The sequence below is a fragment of the Pongo abelii genome, chromosome X (genome assembly GCF_028885655.2).
Source record: "Pongo abelii isolate AG06213 chromosome X, NHGRI_mPonAbe1-v2.0_pri, whole genome shotgun sequence".
Lineage (NCBI taxonomy): Eukaryota > Metazoa > Chordata > Mammalia > Primates > Hominidae > Pongo > Pongo abelii.
In genome coordinates this window covers 86,405,420-86,420,799 of record NC_072008.2, presented here as the reverse complement: position 1 = coordinate 86,420,799, position 15,380 = coordinate 86,405,420, and the positions used below count along the sequence as shown (strand labels likewise).

Here is a 15,380-nt window from a genome sequence, read left to right as displayed (position 1 = left end):
TGTGCTAAGAGAGAGGAGACAAAGAAGGCTGACCCATTTTATAATGCAACCTGTTTTTGCAGGAACTGATTCAGTTTCATGAGGACTAACCCAGTCTCCTGAGAAAGAAGGTAATCCATCTTAATGACCTAATCACCACTTAAAGGCCCCACCTCTCAAGATGGTTACAATGGCATTAAATTTCAACATGAATTATGGCAGGGAGAAAACACATCCAAAACATAGCACACTATAATTATTTTTAGAATATTTTTCCCTCTAGAAATAAATCCCATATCCATTAGCAGTTACTCTTCATTCCCCCAAATTCTCCCTCCCTGCCAGCCCCAGGCAAAGACCAAGATATTTTTTGTCTCTATTGATTTGCCTGATCTGGATATTTCACATATATGAAATCAAATCATTTGTAGTCACTTTGTTACTGGGTTCTTTCACTTAGTATAATGTTTTTGAGGTAGCATGTATCACTATCTTATTCCTTTCTACTGCTGAAAAATATTCAGTTGTAGTGATACACTACCTTTTACTTACCCATTTATCCATTGGTGGACATTTGGGTTCTTTCTACTTGGCTATAATGAATAATGCCTATACAAACATCTGTGTATAAGTTTTTATGTGCATGTAAGCTTTTATTTCTATTTCTTATGAATCTAGGAGTGGAATTACTGAGTCATATCAAATCCTTTCCCCATTTATAAATTGGGTTGTTTGTCTTTTTCTTATTGAGTTGTAAGAGTTCTTTATATATTCTGGATAAAAGTCCCTTATCGTACATATTACTTGTAAATATTTTCACATTATATGGGTTGTCTTTTAACTTTACTGATGATATTTCTTGCAGCACAAAATATTTAAATTCGATGAAGTCCAATTTATCTGTTTTTCTTTTATTGAGTGTGCTCTTGGTGTCATATTTAAGAAACCATAGGCTAATTCAAAGTCATGAAGACTTACTCTTATGTTCTATTATAAGAGTTTTATTGTTTTCACTCTTACATTTAGGTCTGTCATCTATTTTGAGTTGATTTTGTGTGTGTACGATGTGAAGAAGTTCACTCAATTTCATTTGTTTGTGTGCTGATTTTCGCTCTTCCAGTGTCATTTGTTGAAAAGACTATTTTTTTCTCTATGGAATCTCTTTGAACTTTTGTTGAAAATCAGGTGACCACAAATGTAATTGTGTCTTTGTGGATTCTGAGTTCTATTCCATTGAACCACAAGTCTCACCCTATGCCACTGTCTGTCTTAATGTTGCTTTGTAATGAGTTTTGAAACTGAGAATTCTGAGTCCTTCAACTTTATTTTTATTTTCCAAGGGTACTTTGACTAGTCTGTCCCTTTAATTTAATTTCCATATAAATGTAGTGATGTGTTAAACTGCAGATACATTGGGGGAGGGAGTTGGGGAGAATGTGAAGTGACTACCAGTGGGCAAGGGATTTCTTTAGTGGGTGGTTTAAATGTTCTAAAATCTATTGTGGTGATGGTTGCACAACTCTGGATATACACTGAACTGTACACTTTAATATACTGAACTGTACTTCAATATATTACTGAACTTCAGTATATACTGTACTTCAGTATATTCAGTAATATACTGAACTGTACACTTCAATATACTGAACTGTACACTTTAAATGAGTTCAGTGTATGGCATGTAAATTATATCTCAATAAAGCTTATTAATGAAATAAATCTAATAATGAAATTTGAAGCTCTCATCACAAATTTAAAATAATTAAGTAATTAAAGAAGCCAAATATTATATCCAAAACTCATTGGAACACTCAAGTTCAATATGAAATCAAATGATAGTGTCCAAACTCATCATGAAGGGCCTAAACTGGCTATAATCGATGTTTGTAACCAAAATTGAGAAATGGCAATACAGTACATAGCATGATTTCTAACAGACCAAAATTCAGTATTTAGTCAGCTATGTTTAAATTAGAAAAGTTTTGTAATATTCATAACCACTGTTTTCTAGTGTCACTCTTTTTTTTCTAGATCTAAATGTATTCATAGTTTCATCATCAATAAATTCGTTCATTTATTGTACTCCTGGAAAACAAACAGGTATTTTTATGCTCATTATAATAAAAATATAATGGAAACTCAATTTACTAGAAACCTAAACCTTTTCATATTTAAAAATTTAATTGAAACATTGAAGTAATTGCCAACAAAAACCTAAAGAAGCTATCAAGTTAAAAAGATAACTTTTTATACTTCTATTTTAAGTTTAGGGGTACCGGTGCAGGTTTGTTACATAGACAAATGTGTGTCATGGAGGTTTGTTGAAGAGATTATTTTATCACACAGGTGTTAAGCCTAATACCCATTAGTTATTTTTCCTGATCCTCTCCCTCCTCCCACCCTCCACTCTCTGATAGGTCCCAGTGTGTGTTGTTCCCCTCTTGTGTGTCCATGTGTTCTCATCATTTAGCTCTCACGTATAAGTGAGAATATGTGGTATTTGGTTTTCTGTTCCTGGGTTAGTTTTCTAAGCATAATGGCCTCCAGCTCCATACATGTCCCTGCAAAGGACATTATTTCATTCTTTTTTATGGCTGCATAGTATTCCATGGTGTATTTGTACCACATTTTCTTCATCCCATCTATGATTGATGAACATCTAGGTTGATTCCATGTCTTTGCTATTGTGAATAGTGCTGCAATGAACAAATGTTTGCAGGTGTCTTTATAATAGAATGATTTACATTCCTTTGGGTATATACACAGTAATAGGATTGCTGGGTCGAATGGTACTTCTGTCTTTAGTAGGTCTTTGAGGAATTGTCACACTGTCTTCCACAATGGTTGAACTAATTTATACTCTCATAAACACTGTATAAGCGTTCCTTTTTCTCCACAACCTCACAGCATCTGTTATTTTTTTTGATTTCTTAATAATTGTTATTCTGACTGGTGTGACATGGTATCTCATTGTGGTTTTGATTTGCATTTCTCTAATGATAGGTGATGTTGAGCCTTTTTTAATGTGATTGTTGGCCGCTGTATTTCTTCTTTTGAGAATTGTCTGTTCATGTCCTTTGCCCACTTTTTAATGGTGTTGTTTTATTTCTTCTAAATTTATTTAAGTTCCTTGCAGATGCTGGATATTAGACCTTTGTCAGATGCATAGTTTGCAATTTTTTCCCATTCTGTAGGTTGTCTGTCTACTCTATTGGTGGTGTTTGTTTGTTTGTTTGTTTGTTTTGCTGTGTGGAAGCTTTTTAGTTTAATTAAATCCCACTTGTCAATTTTTGCTTTTGTTGGGATTGCTTTTGGTGTCTTTGTTGTAAAATCTTTGCCTGTTCCTATTTCAAGGATGTCATTGCCTATGTTGTCTTTTAGGGTTTTGTAGTCTTGGGTATTACATTTAAGTCTTTATCCATCTTGAGTTAATTTTTCCATATGATATAAGGAAGGGGTCCAGTTTCAATCTTCTGAGTATCGCTAGCAAGTTATCCCAGCACCGTTTATTGAACACGGAATCCTTTCCCTATTGATTGTTCTTGTCAGGTTTGTCAAAGATCAGATATTTTTAGTTGTGCAGTCTTATTTCTTGGTTCTGTATCCTATTCCATTGGTCTATGCCAGTACCATGCTGTTTGGTTATTTAGCCCTGTAGTATAGTTTGAAGTCAGGTAGCATGATGCCTCCAGCTTTATTCTTTTTGCTTAGGATTGCCTTGGCTATTGGGTCTTTTTTGGTTCCACATGAATTTTAAAATAGTTTTGTTCTAGTTCTGTGAAGAATGTGAATTGTAATTTAATGGGAGTAGCATTGAATCTACAAATTGCTTTGGACAATATGGCCATTTTAACGATAGTGATTCTTCCTTTCCATGATCATGGGGTGTTTTTCCATTTGTTTGTGTCATCTCTGATTTCTTTGAGCAGTGGTTTGTAGCTCTCCTTGTAAAGATCTTTCACCTCCCCAGTTTGCTGTAGTCCTAGGTATTTTGTTGTTTTTGTGGCAACTGTAAATGAAAGTTTACTCATGACAGGTCTTGGCTTGATTGTTGTTGGTGTATAATAATGCTAGCAATTTTTGCACATTGATTTTGCATCCTGAGACTTTGCTGAAGTTGCTTATCAGTTTAAGTAGCTTTTTGGCTGAGATGATGGGGTTTTTGAGAGATAGAATCATGTCACCTGCAAACAAGGATAGTTTGACTTCCTCTCTTCCTATTCGAATGTCCTTTATTTCTTTCTCTTGCCTGATTGCCTTGGCCAGAACTTCTAATACTATGTTGAATAGGAGTGGTGAAATGGGGCATCTTTGTCTTGTGCCAGTTTTCAAGGGGAATAATTCCGGCTTTTGTCCATTCAGTGTGATGTGGGCTGTGAGTTTGTCATATATGTTTCTTATTCTTCGAGGTAAGTTCATTCAATACCTAGCTTATTGAGAGTTTTTAACACGAAGGGATAAAGATAATTTTAATTTTTCATATGTCAGTGAAATTATGTGACATACACATGATGGTAGATATGCCATATGTTCGCCAGTCTTGGATAGTCAACATTTTAAGCAAGGAGGCTAAATTATTCCACAAATCAGCTGAATGATTCATATCTGCCCTTGTTTGCCTAAAATGGAAGCTGCAAGGTCATATTTTTTATTCATTTTGGATACTCATAAAGTCCTTTTCAATGCCCACACAGGTCATTTGCAGGGGTTCACCTGACTGTACTCAATGCAGTGTTCCACTTCTCTGTAGTCAAGAAAGAAAAACGAAATGTCATCCATTCACCACTGCCTAAGAAAGACATAGCCTAAATGGACAGCAAATGTCCAGTTATATAAAAAACCCACACAGCTGCACTGAGCCCTGGGAATAATGCCAGTATTGCTAATAGAGCAATGCTTCTCAATGTGTGGATACACTACCATTGGTGATCCACAAGAAAATTTGCGGGGACACACTGGCAAATGTTTTAATAGTTATGTATTTGTTTTCCTGTGTACTAAGAAAAATTAATACTTAGCACACAAAATTTGTGTTCTCAAAAATATTACTTTTTGAGGATGGGTAAAAATTATGGTATTATTAGTAATTCCTTTACTTAGAATGCTCATCCATCTCTCTTGTTTGTCTTTGCCTCAACAGTAAGTTCTTCCCTGACCCAACTTTCAGACAGTTTTAGTTGGTTCTCCCTCTGGTCCCCATAATGTTTTTCACATATCTCATTTATATCACATTTCAGATTACAGTGTAATTTTTATAAGCATACCTATTTTTATTAGAGTGTGAGCTTCTCAAGAATCAGAGTCAAATATTTGTATCCTTAGAGCCTGATACAGAGGTTGGACCCTTGTAGTGCTCAATTAATATTTGTAGAATTAATGCATATGAATTACAACTGTGGTCAGGATAATTACATTCTACAAGCATTGATCTAGTAGCTATTTCTCAGTTGGAGGCATGATGGCAGGGTATCTCAGGGAGAACTGAAAATTTAAAACTACAAGACAGGAAACCAAGCATAATTAATTCTCTATCTGATTAATTACATTAGCAAAATTTTATATGCTGAGTTTTCTTATAATAATAGATTTCTGATCTAAGATTCAAAAGCAGAATTGCTGAAAAAAAATAAAGGTTGAAATAACTGAAATTTAATTAAGAGAGCAGAGGCTCTAAAATCAAACTGTTCTGAGTTTGAATTCTTACTCAGCAATTACTAGCTTTATCATCTGTAAACTGAGGACCAGAGATAATTCATATAAAGCCTAACAAAGTACTTTATACATAGTAAGATCCTGATAAGTGGAAGCTGTTATTATTAATTTAAAGCATATCTTACTAATTATATACAACTAGTAATTCTGTGAGGTCTAGCCTAAGAGAAAAATATAAAGAAGTCCAGTTCTCCCCTCTTACTTTGTTACCAGTCTTACTCCAACCCTCTGTCATGATAGCATTATGATCATTACCTTCCAGACTTATGCCAACCACCAGTTTAAAGCACACCTGGTCTCTCTCTCCGAAGTTCCTGGTATAAATCTTCCCTATACAAGGAAATAAATCATTTTCTAATTCACACTTTCCTGGTGGCAAGGAGATAATTGTTTAAATTTAAAAAGTTTTTTCATCTAATTTCTACTGGGTTAGAGTAAATCAGAATGCTGTCAAGCCAGGAAAGTACTTAATTAAGTAGAGAAGGTGGCAATGAGTCAGCGTACTTTCTTGGAAAAATTACAGGCCAAAAGTTTAAGTAGGAGACCAGATTTCTAGTCTCTACTTTGCCAATTACTTACTTAGAAACTTTAGGTGAGTTGTTTAACTGCTCTAGCCTCAACTTCCTTACCTGAAGATGGTAAGTTCTATGCTGCCGAGACACTGGCTTATATTTTCAAAAAAATAAGGCTGTATCCCCCACTCACTCCTGAAACCAAAAAAAATCCAGAGGACTGAACAAATATTTAACTATAAAAAGTAAAACTATATAATTTATAAAGAGAAGTGTAAATGTATTTGTTTATACTTTTGGAATAGAGAAACTCTTCTAAAGGAAAACACAACCAGAAGCAATAAAGGAAAATAATAAGACTACATAAAAGCTTAAGTCTTCTCTCTAGAAAAAAATACCACTATTAAGAGCTGAAAAAATGAAAGAGAAAATCCAGTAGAAGAAGAAAGGATATGGTCGAAAAATTCACAGACAGGAAATACAAATGGTCATCAAACATATGAAAAAATGTTCAGCTTCACTCGTAATTAAAGATATGCAAATCAAAAAAAGCTATTTCAATCTATTCAATTTTTAAAAACGAATAATTTTTCAGGTACCAAATGCTGTAGTATCGAAGTGAGCATGCTTCTGTGTCAGAGCGTAAATTGGTGCTGCTCTCCAGTGCCAGTTCTTGCCACCTGTCTCTGAAGTACTTCTTTCCCAATCATTCTCAGAGATGACCCTCTTCCACTATTCCTATTTTCTGATTTGGCGTCCCACAGCCACTTTATAGTCTGGGACACTATGTGCAAATAGTTACTCTTTTCCGTCACACATCATGTCACCTCCTCTGCTTTCTGGAAAGTTCAAAGTTCCTTCAATATGGCTCTTTTTCTCTCTCCTACTCTTTGGAGTCTCTTCTCTAATAAACAAGTTCCACAAATTCCAAGAACCTAGCCAGTGTAATTTTCAAATAGTCATTAGCAGTTGGCTGACTGGAAGAAACGAAGACTTGAGTAAGCTCTTAAAATGTAAACAAAGCAAAAATTAATATTCAAGACGTTAATCTTACCACAGTTATTTTAAAGATGAAATTAAGATAACCAAATATAATAGAATGCTACATTTATAGACAAAAAATAGCATAAACTCACAAAACAATGTTTCTGTTTTCAAGAGCTATACAAATATTAATATTTTTCACAGAGCAAAACCCATCTCACAAACCAAAAAAGCATGAACCATATATATTTTATTCCCTTTTTTATCTCCAGTGTGGGCCTTATTCAGAAGAAATTAAGTGCTAAATGGTATCCAATCTTACAATAAATTTAGAAGTAAACTAGAACATAAAAACAAATAGGAAACTGAAGGAGTAATTATATTTTCCCTTAAACATGAATTGATCATGTGTCTGTATATGAAGTAGACTAAACAATATGTATTCCAACAAGTAAACTATTTAGAGAGCATATTTTTTAAAATATTATCTTATTTCCACTTAGGCAATTTAACCCTGAAACCAAGGGAAGGAGTTCCAAAGATATGCTTAGTTTATTGGAAATAATGAAAATATGTAAATGTGGATTTATACTATCGTCATTAAAATTTGTGAGAATTGAGCATGTCCATTTGCTTGAATTGTTACTCATTTCAATATAAAATATAATCTTTTTAGGTTTTGAGTAGGTGTAAATGATTGAAGCATGTCAGCTATTGTTTAACAAAGGAAGTGAGCATAGACTGAATAAAAAAAGGATAGAAATAAACAAACAAAAAAGAATGATTCCTTGAAAAACAAGTAAATGTGAGAATGTCACCATGTCCTTAGAAGGTAAGAACACACACACACACACACACACACACATATAATGCCTCCAAATATGACTCTTAAGACATAAATTTTAATGATTCCTCCTTAGTGAATCTCCCTTTCTTTCTTCCTTCCTGTACTCTACCTTTGCTGTGCATTCTAGAGCATTTTAAAATTTCACACCTTTGTTGAACAGCCATTTGTCCTTTTATCCTTTTAAAGGACTATATAGTTAATGTTAGCAATAGCATAGATTGCCAATTCCCCATACAAGAAAATCTACTTGAGCTCTACTACTTCATCAGAGTGTTCATATCTACACTTTGAGGATTAAAGACAACTAGTTTTAACATCATTTCATCTCACCTTAAATGTGTCTAAATTAAAGCAAACTCCAGTTGATGGCCCATGTGTTTCAAATAATTTACAACAAAATAAAACAATTCGTAGGTTATATGAAGCTTGTTATAAAATGACAAGTAAGGCTCTAAGTGAATGGATAAAGCCCAAAACAGGAAAAGGAAAAAAAAAATCCTAACATAACACAAACTGAAGAAAATCAATTGTAACAGACATCTAAAAAATCGCATTTAACTTTAGCATTTGGTTAAAATGACACCAGTTTACTAAATTGAATATTTTTCTTAATAAAGATGTTGGTTTCTAACACACAACCTATTCGACAGGTCACCACTATTCTCTCATGAAGGGTGATTATTTCTAATCAACCCTCAGTAGTGAACAGTTGGACTACACCGAAAACTGATCTATTCTTGAAAATAGGCTCTTGTCTCATGTAGGCAGCCTGGGGCATTTATCAATTCTTGGATTCTTGTTTCATTTCTTTTTGTAAGAGTAACCAGCATTAGTGAACTTTCCAAGGAGAAAAAGCCTGAACATTAAGGCCAATTAAAATAAATAAAGTGAAAATATAATTGCTTTAAACTAAAGATGTCGTTTTTTCAATGTGCCACAATAGCCGCACAACTTCAGAAGTGTCACAATCTACATTTCCATATTTTAAAAGCTATGAATTAATATCTGTGCTTCTATAAGTTGAGGATGAAGGTTAAACATTCCAATCATATTAAGATTTTAAAAGTCTTCTATTTCATGCAAAAACATAGATATCAACTATACCAAAAGTATAAATTAAGTTCAATAGATAGGATTTAGTAAATACCCTAGACATTTTCTAAGAGAGTAGATATTAGGTGCTCTTACCACAAAACAATAATTTTTTTGTTGTTGAATATGTTGACTTGTTGACCGTAGTAATCATTTCATTATATGTATTTCAAAACATCATGTTGTACATCTTAATATATACAATTAATCTTTTAATTTTAAACAATAACTATGTATTATAAATAAGTTTTAGGGAAGCAGAAATCTTATAAAGTAAGAAAGTTTGAAACTCTTTTCAAGTAAATGATGACACCTACTGGATGTTAGAAATCTTCAAATAACATTTAACCAATAATGAATCTCATCCGCAATTTTATCTGAAAACCTCTTTGCTGGCAAGGGAAAGAAGAAAACATGGGCAAGCATTTGGACATTCAAGATTAAAAACTCACATTCACTAGACTTACTTTAGATCAAAAAACAAATAAAGGAATAAGGTAAAAAGTAGTTTCTCTCTTTTGAATTTTCTACTTTCTTGAGGTATAGAAAACTGATTAGAGAATACAAGTTTAAGATCCCAATGAATCAGTAAAAAGATATATCTGAAGTAGGTTGACAGCCAGAGTTTCTTCTTGAGTTTTAAGGTCATTGAGATGGAACATAATTCGTGTTTACCAAATGTGTCATTTAGTCATTAACATTTCTGTATAAACTGTATAATTGCTGATATTACAACCATAGATAAAATTTTTAGTAAAAAAGTGAAAAAAACTGCCTGATTTATTTATTTATTTTTTTTGAGACTGCGTCTCGCTCTGTCACCCAGGCTGGAGTGCAGTGGCATGATCTCGGCTTATTGCAACCTCTGCCTCCCAGGTTCAAGCGATTCTCCTGCCTCAGCCTCCCGAGTAGCTGGGATTACAGGCGTCCACCACCACGCCCCGCTAATTTTTGTATTTTCGGTAGAGATGGGGTTTCACCATGTTGGCCATGTTGATCTTGAACTCTTCACCTCAGGTGATCCACCCGCCTCGGCGTCCCAAAGAGCTGGGATTACAGACGTGAGCCACCACACCCGGCCAACTGCTTAAATTTTAATAGATGATCTTTGGCAAGTCATTTAAGCTCTCTGGGTTTGTGTTTATTCATCTGTATTCCAAGGGTATTGAAACTAGAAAATCTCTATTAGTATCCTCTAAAGTTGAATGTCTGAAAGCCTAAAAATAGCATTCTTTTAAATTGTTACTTTAAAAGTTGGTAGAAATTTTACAAATAGAAACATAAAATGTATTATATTCCTTTTACCCCTAGAAAGCAGCTCAATTTACTTTTACCACTGGAAAAATAATCTATCTATCATATCAGTGGCCACTCTTTAATTCAGTATTTTATTAGTCTTTGGCCTGCTGCAAATAAACATAGGACATAGGAAGATTTGGGTCACCAGAATTACAGTTTTTCCAGAGTCAGTCTCAGCTAAGTGGCATCATCAATTCAAATAAATTTCTCATATCAATCTTAAACAAGGCTCAGAAATAAGTGTATTGACGTATTTGGCTCACTGTAGACTTGTATTTATTTTACCCTCTGAAAATACCAACAAAAAATATCTAAAACACTGTATTCTAATAATGATAGAATTCTTGCATTATTTGCTGACAATAGTAAATAGTTTTCCAATTTTTTATTTTATTAAAATACAACAGGAATAATAATGGTGTTGCATGAGGTCAAAATTAGAGATATTTTAACAGAGAAAATAAAATATTTCTTACTAGTCAATCAGTATTTTTGAGATCCCATTGCATGCAAAGTAGTGTATCTACAATGCTTTTAATTAATCACATATATATATAATTTTAAACTATGAATATACAGAACATTTGAAGACCTGTTTTATCTTGGCTGTCTAGCATTCCTTTTCTCATAAATACATAATATTTTCTTTTGGATTCTCTGTCAATATATCCTAATGTTGGTGTCTTTAATCTGTAAATTTTCATATCTTCCTGTGTCATTTTCAACTGGTTACTAAATGGACACGTTACAGTTCCTGTAAATTTTGGGAGTGGTAGTAGCCATGCTTAATAGCCAGGTAAAATTAGGGAATTCTGTGGAGAATTGTCAGGCAATCAATTTTCCTAGTCATTAATAAATTAAAAAGAGAAACAATAGTCCAGTAAAAAGTCTCACTTTGACAATTACACAAAAATAACCTTTTTACTCTGGAATAATTTATCAATTTTAGAAAAATATATTGTAAAATTAGTAAATTCTACAGAAGGTATGTAGAGTGTGATGTGCTGAGTAAATATTTAGGCAAAGGGAAATAAGTATATACAAGTTTGACCCAATTTGAAGAAGTTTGATGGAGTGGTTGGGAAAAAAAGGAAAAATAAAGCTTACTTGTGTCCTATGAGTAGTACAATCTAAATTGTATAGTATAACAGGAGGGAAGAATTTCTTAGGGCTAAAATGATTGAAGAAGGCTTTTGTCAAAGAGGTGATATTTGGATTGGGTCTAAACAGTTTGGTACACATTTGATAGGTGAAGATATTTGAGAATGGGGCTGCAGTCAGAGGTAATAATACTGCAAAGGCAAAGAGCCTAAACAGGTTTGCTAATGTAAAGGACCGCTCTGGTTAATGGTTAGAAGGAAGAACATGAGGAGATGGGGGATTGGGGTCAAGAAACAGAAGAATGTTTCACACTTAGAAAATGTTCTTTTGCATGCATGACTATTTTTTCAATTTAATAAGATATAAATCACAGTTGCAACACGTTAGCCTTCAAGAAGGAAAAACTGGCCAAAAAAGAAAATTGCTGACAAATTTAAGAGGAGTTTTAGAGCTCACTGATCTGCACATTTTGCTTTGCTTCAAACCTCTAAGCTTTACCTTCCAAGGCTCCTCAAGATAATTTGTTTCAACCCACTTGGATTAGGCACTATGTTCCCTGAACAAGTACAAACTTTTCCTGCCTCTGCATTTGCTATAATGTAACAGTCTACCGAACTGTTCACAGGCAAGCCAAATTCCACTTCCTCAATCAAACCCTTTGCCAAGTTACCTTAGTCCTAAAAGAGCCTTCCCTCCTGTTTTATTATTGAATTTAGATTGCACCATTCAGATAATACAATCAGCTTTGATTTGTAAATAGGTAAGCATCTGTTTGCTCAATCCTACAAAATTATAAAATTTCCTTAAAGACAGAAGCTGTGTAATGCAACTTTGCATGCTACAGGGTTTCGCATTTTCATAAGCTAGTCTACAAAAACAAAATCCGACTCACAAAATAATGCTAAATAAGAATTTGTTGAATGGATGCATTCCACTGCTGACACATTTTCATTCCCTTCATTTTTCTTCTTATCCTTATGAGGCAATCCTTATATTAAAATCAATTTTTATGCTTATCTTCTAACTGTTGGAGAATAAAAGGATTGAAACATATCTAGGTTCACCCAGGAATGCTTTTACCATAAGGGCAAAAAGTGACATCAGGAACATCTAGGGATTATCCCAATAACTGTGGACGAAGGAAGCAATTTAAATGTCTTTCTGATTTACTTACTTGAATTAGAATGCAGTATGAAGTTGGGGGAAGGAAACTGAGCAGCAGTCACGCAGGCTCATTCTACCTGATCTATTTAATTCCACACTATCAGTGCTGGGGAAGAATGGGCAATAATAATAATAATAATATAAATATATAACAAAATAAAAATAATATAACAGTAAATATAATAATTATAATGGGTTATTCTATTAGGCTGTATTTTTGCTTCAAGGCATGGTTTGGCACTCTGTAGCAGATACAGTGTTTATCTCTTAAACTGATTATTCCAAAATTTTTAACCTACATGAACACAAATGAATTCTTCCTAAAGTAACTGTTCAAAAGGTTAAATTTCTTTTTTGATTAACCCTCCAGGATAAGGATTTGGGTTGTTGTTTGGGAGCACTTTTATACACAGGTAGCTCTTACAACAACCACATCAAGGCGCCTCTGAGAAAGGGCGGTGGGGAATTAGATCCTCTATTTTAATCATATTTATTCCCAAGTAATTTATTCATCAATCTCCACCTCAACCCTGAAACCTTTAGGTCTCAGAAACTGACACTGAAAGGCACCTATAAGCCTCTCTTACAGTGGAAAGTCACCTAAATATGGCTGGGACTAGAGTGACGCTATGGAGACATTCTTCTTTGGCAAAAATTTTAAAGGGCCGCCTAGAAACTCAGTAATGAAGATACTTAATATTTTTAGACAATCTTTTTAAATATCAAAATTCTTGCAAAAAAGTCCATGATGAACAAAATATCAAAAATTTAAATAAAGACAGGATCATACCCTGCACTTGCGTGACTCACCTCACTCGCCTCATCCTAGTCTCCTGGGTTTTTGTCACAAGCTTAAATTTTGTGCCTGAGGCGAGTAGCTCAATCGCCTTATGCTAGTCTAGGTTCTGAGTCCTAAACACTTTCGTGGATAGCACCTTCTTGAGTCCTTTCACTAAATGCAACCTTCAGATTAAAAATCTATTCTCAATGTTTTTCATTTGGATAGACCTCTGCTATTACACATTTCCCTCGGAGTCCCACTGAATTCTTCGTATACCCCCTCCAAGTGGGATAACGGTATAGCTCCCGGTTTTGTCGCTACTCTCCACCTGCGGAAAACACGCCATTTTGGCACCCTCCTCTTGCCAGCACCACAGTTCTGCTTTGGCAGGATGTTCCCACACCAGCGAAACATCTCCACTCTTTTGCGCTTTCTGAATGAATGTTCCTGTCGGTTCAACATCATCCCGCCAAAGGTGGCAGGGAAAGACCGGAGCCCAGACTCAACTGGTCTTAAAAGCACTTTCCCCGCTAGGAATAGGGAAGGGTGGCGGGTTTGGAGACTGTGAAGAAAGCAACTGTTGTGGCTTTCGCCTGTCATTATAACATAAAAGAAAAAAAAACTGATCAAGACAGCTCTGGCTTTCCTGCCGTTCTTATTCCTGATCGCTTAGCCCTTGCTAAGTTCGCGTGCTCCGCCACTACACCAGCGGTTAGAGCCGACAGGGAACGAGGGCTTCGGGCAAGTTCGCGGGCCACGCCCCTCAAAGCCGGCTGCCTCTCCTTATTGGCCTGAGAGCCTGTCACTCCAATGTGGCTCCCACTCCGGTTAACCATTCACGTAGTTTGGTTGCGTCTTGGCGTGTTTAATGTTGCCAATAACGAGGGATTTTTTTTTTTTTTTTCAGAGGAGAGTACAGGTCGTGCTGCAATTAGTTCATTGAAAACTCATTTGCTCTTGGAGCAGTCAGGCAGTGACTGCCTTCGGCTTTTTTTCTGCTGAGTAAGATCTCCTATAGAGAGCTACAACAATGCCCAAAAGAAAGGTAAGTGAAATGGAAAGACAGACGGGGAATTAGCTGCTGAGTTACCTATTTCCTAATAGGAAGAATTTATTTGTTTGGTTGGTTTTTTTTAAAGCTTTTTGGCTTCTTCCATTTTGTGATGTAATGAAACGGAAAGGGGGAGAAGGGCAAAGAGCAGTCGGTGTAAGGTTTAGGATGGTCTTGCATGCAACTGGTAGTTCACTTTTGGAGTGTTTTGTTTAAGGAGAGAATCTCTTGAAAGGTGTCTCCATGCTGAATTACAAACAGCCATAGCGCTGGGCTGTCGCTTCCTACCCCAACCCCCTTCCTCCGCTTACCCTATTGGAGAACACTTCTCCCAACCATACTTCAGTTTCCTCCTCTGCCACCGGCTTTTCTCGGGGAACCGTCCCGTCTGGGGAACGAAAGCCATGGCTTTCTCCTGTATTTGCCTTTGTTCTTCCCATTTTCTTTTTTCTTTTTTTTTTCCTTCCCTCCTCCTCCACTTCTTGTCAGGCCAGATGGCTATGCAATGGTAATCCTGTGCCATTAGGCGGCGCAGACTTCAAACTGTCCTGGAGAACAGAGATTCACCGCTGTAATTAGAAACTTTAGGGGTGAGAAAGCTGGACCTTTCCGAGCTCTTTAGCTAAAGATGGGAAGATTATAAGGAAACAGCGTCGGATAAACTTGCTGATGTTGGGATAGCATGGATTTGTTCACTTTAGTAGTGCAGAATTGATCTGAGCCCTTCGAGCTCCACAGGTCTTCTGCAAACCCTCACTTCACAATTCCTGGCTCCTCTCAGACAGGAAACAAGTTCACTCTCGGCGTTTTTTTTCTTAGTCCCCTAGAAGTGAAATCGAACGCTGTTTCATTGCTTGG

At 35.4% G+C, this 15,380-nt stretch overlaps 1 protein-coding gene across 8 annotated transcripts in view; it reads left to right on the top strand.

The window, feature by feature from the left end:
- Positions 1-15,380, top strand: part of HMGN5 (high mobility group nucleosome binding domain 5) — an 88,182-nt gene that overhangs the window by 66,037 nt on the left and 6,765 nt on the right. For 6 of the 8 annotated variants that reach the window (XM_002831847.6, XM_054544776.2, XM_054544779.2 and 3 more), the window contains one exon: positions 14,379-14,516. In XM_002831847.6, the coding sequence (XP_002831893.1) occupies positions 14,502-14,516 (15 nt within the window). In that variant the 5' untranslated portion in view covers positions 14,379-14,501. Of the gene's footprint in view, positions 1-62; positions 111-14,378; positions 14,517-15,380 lie in introns of all 8 variants that reach the window. The other 2 variants (XM_063721294.1, XM_063721293.1) reach the window with 1 other exon arrangement.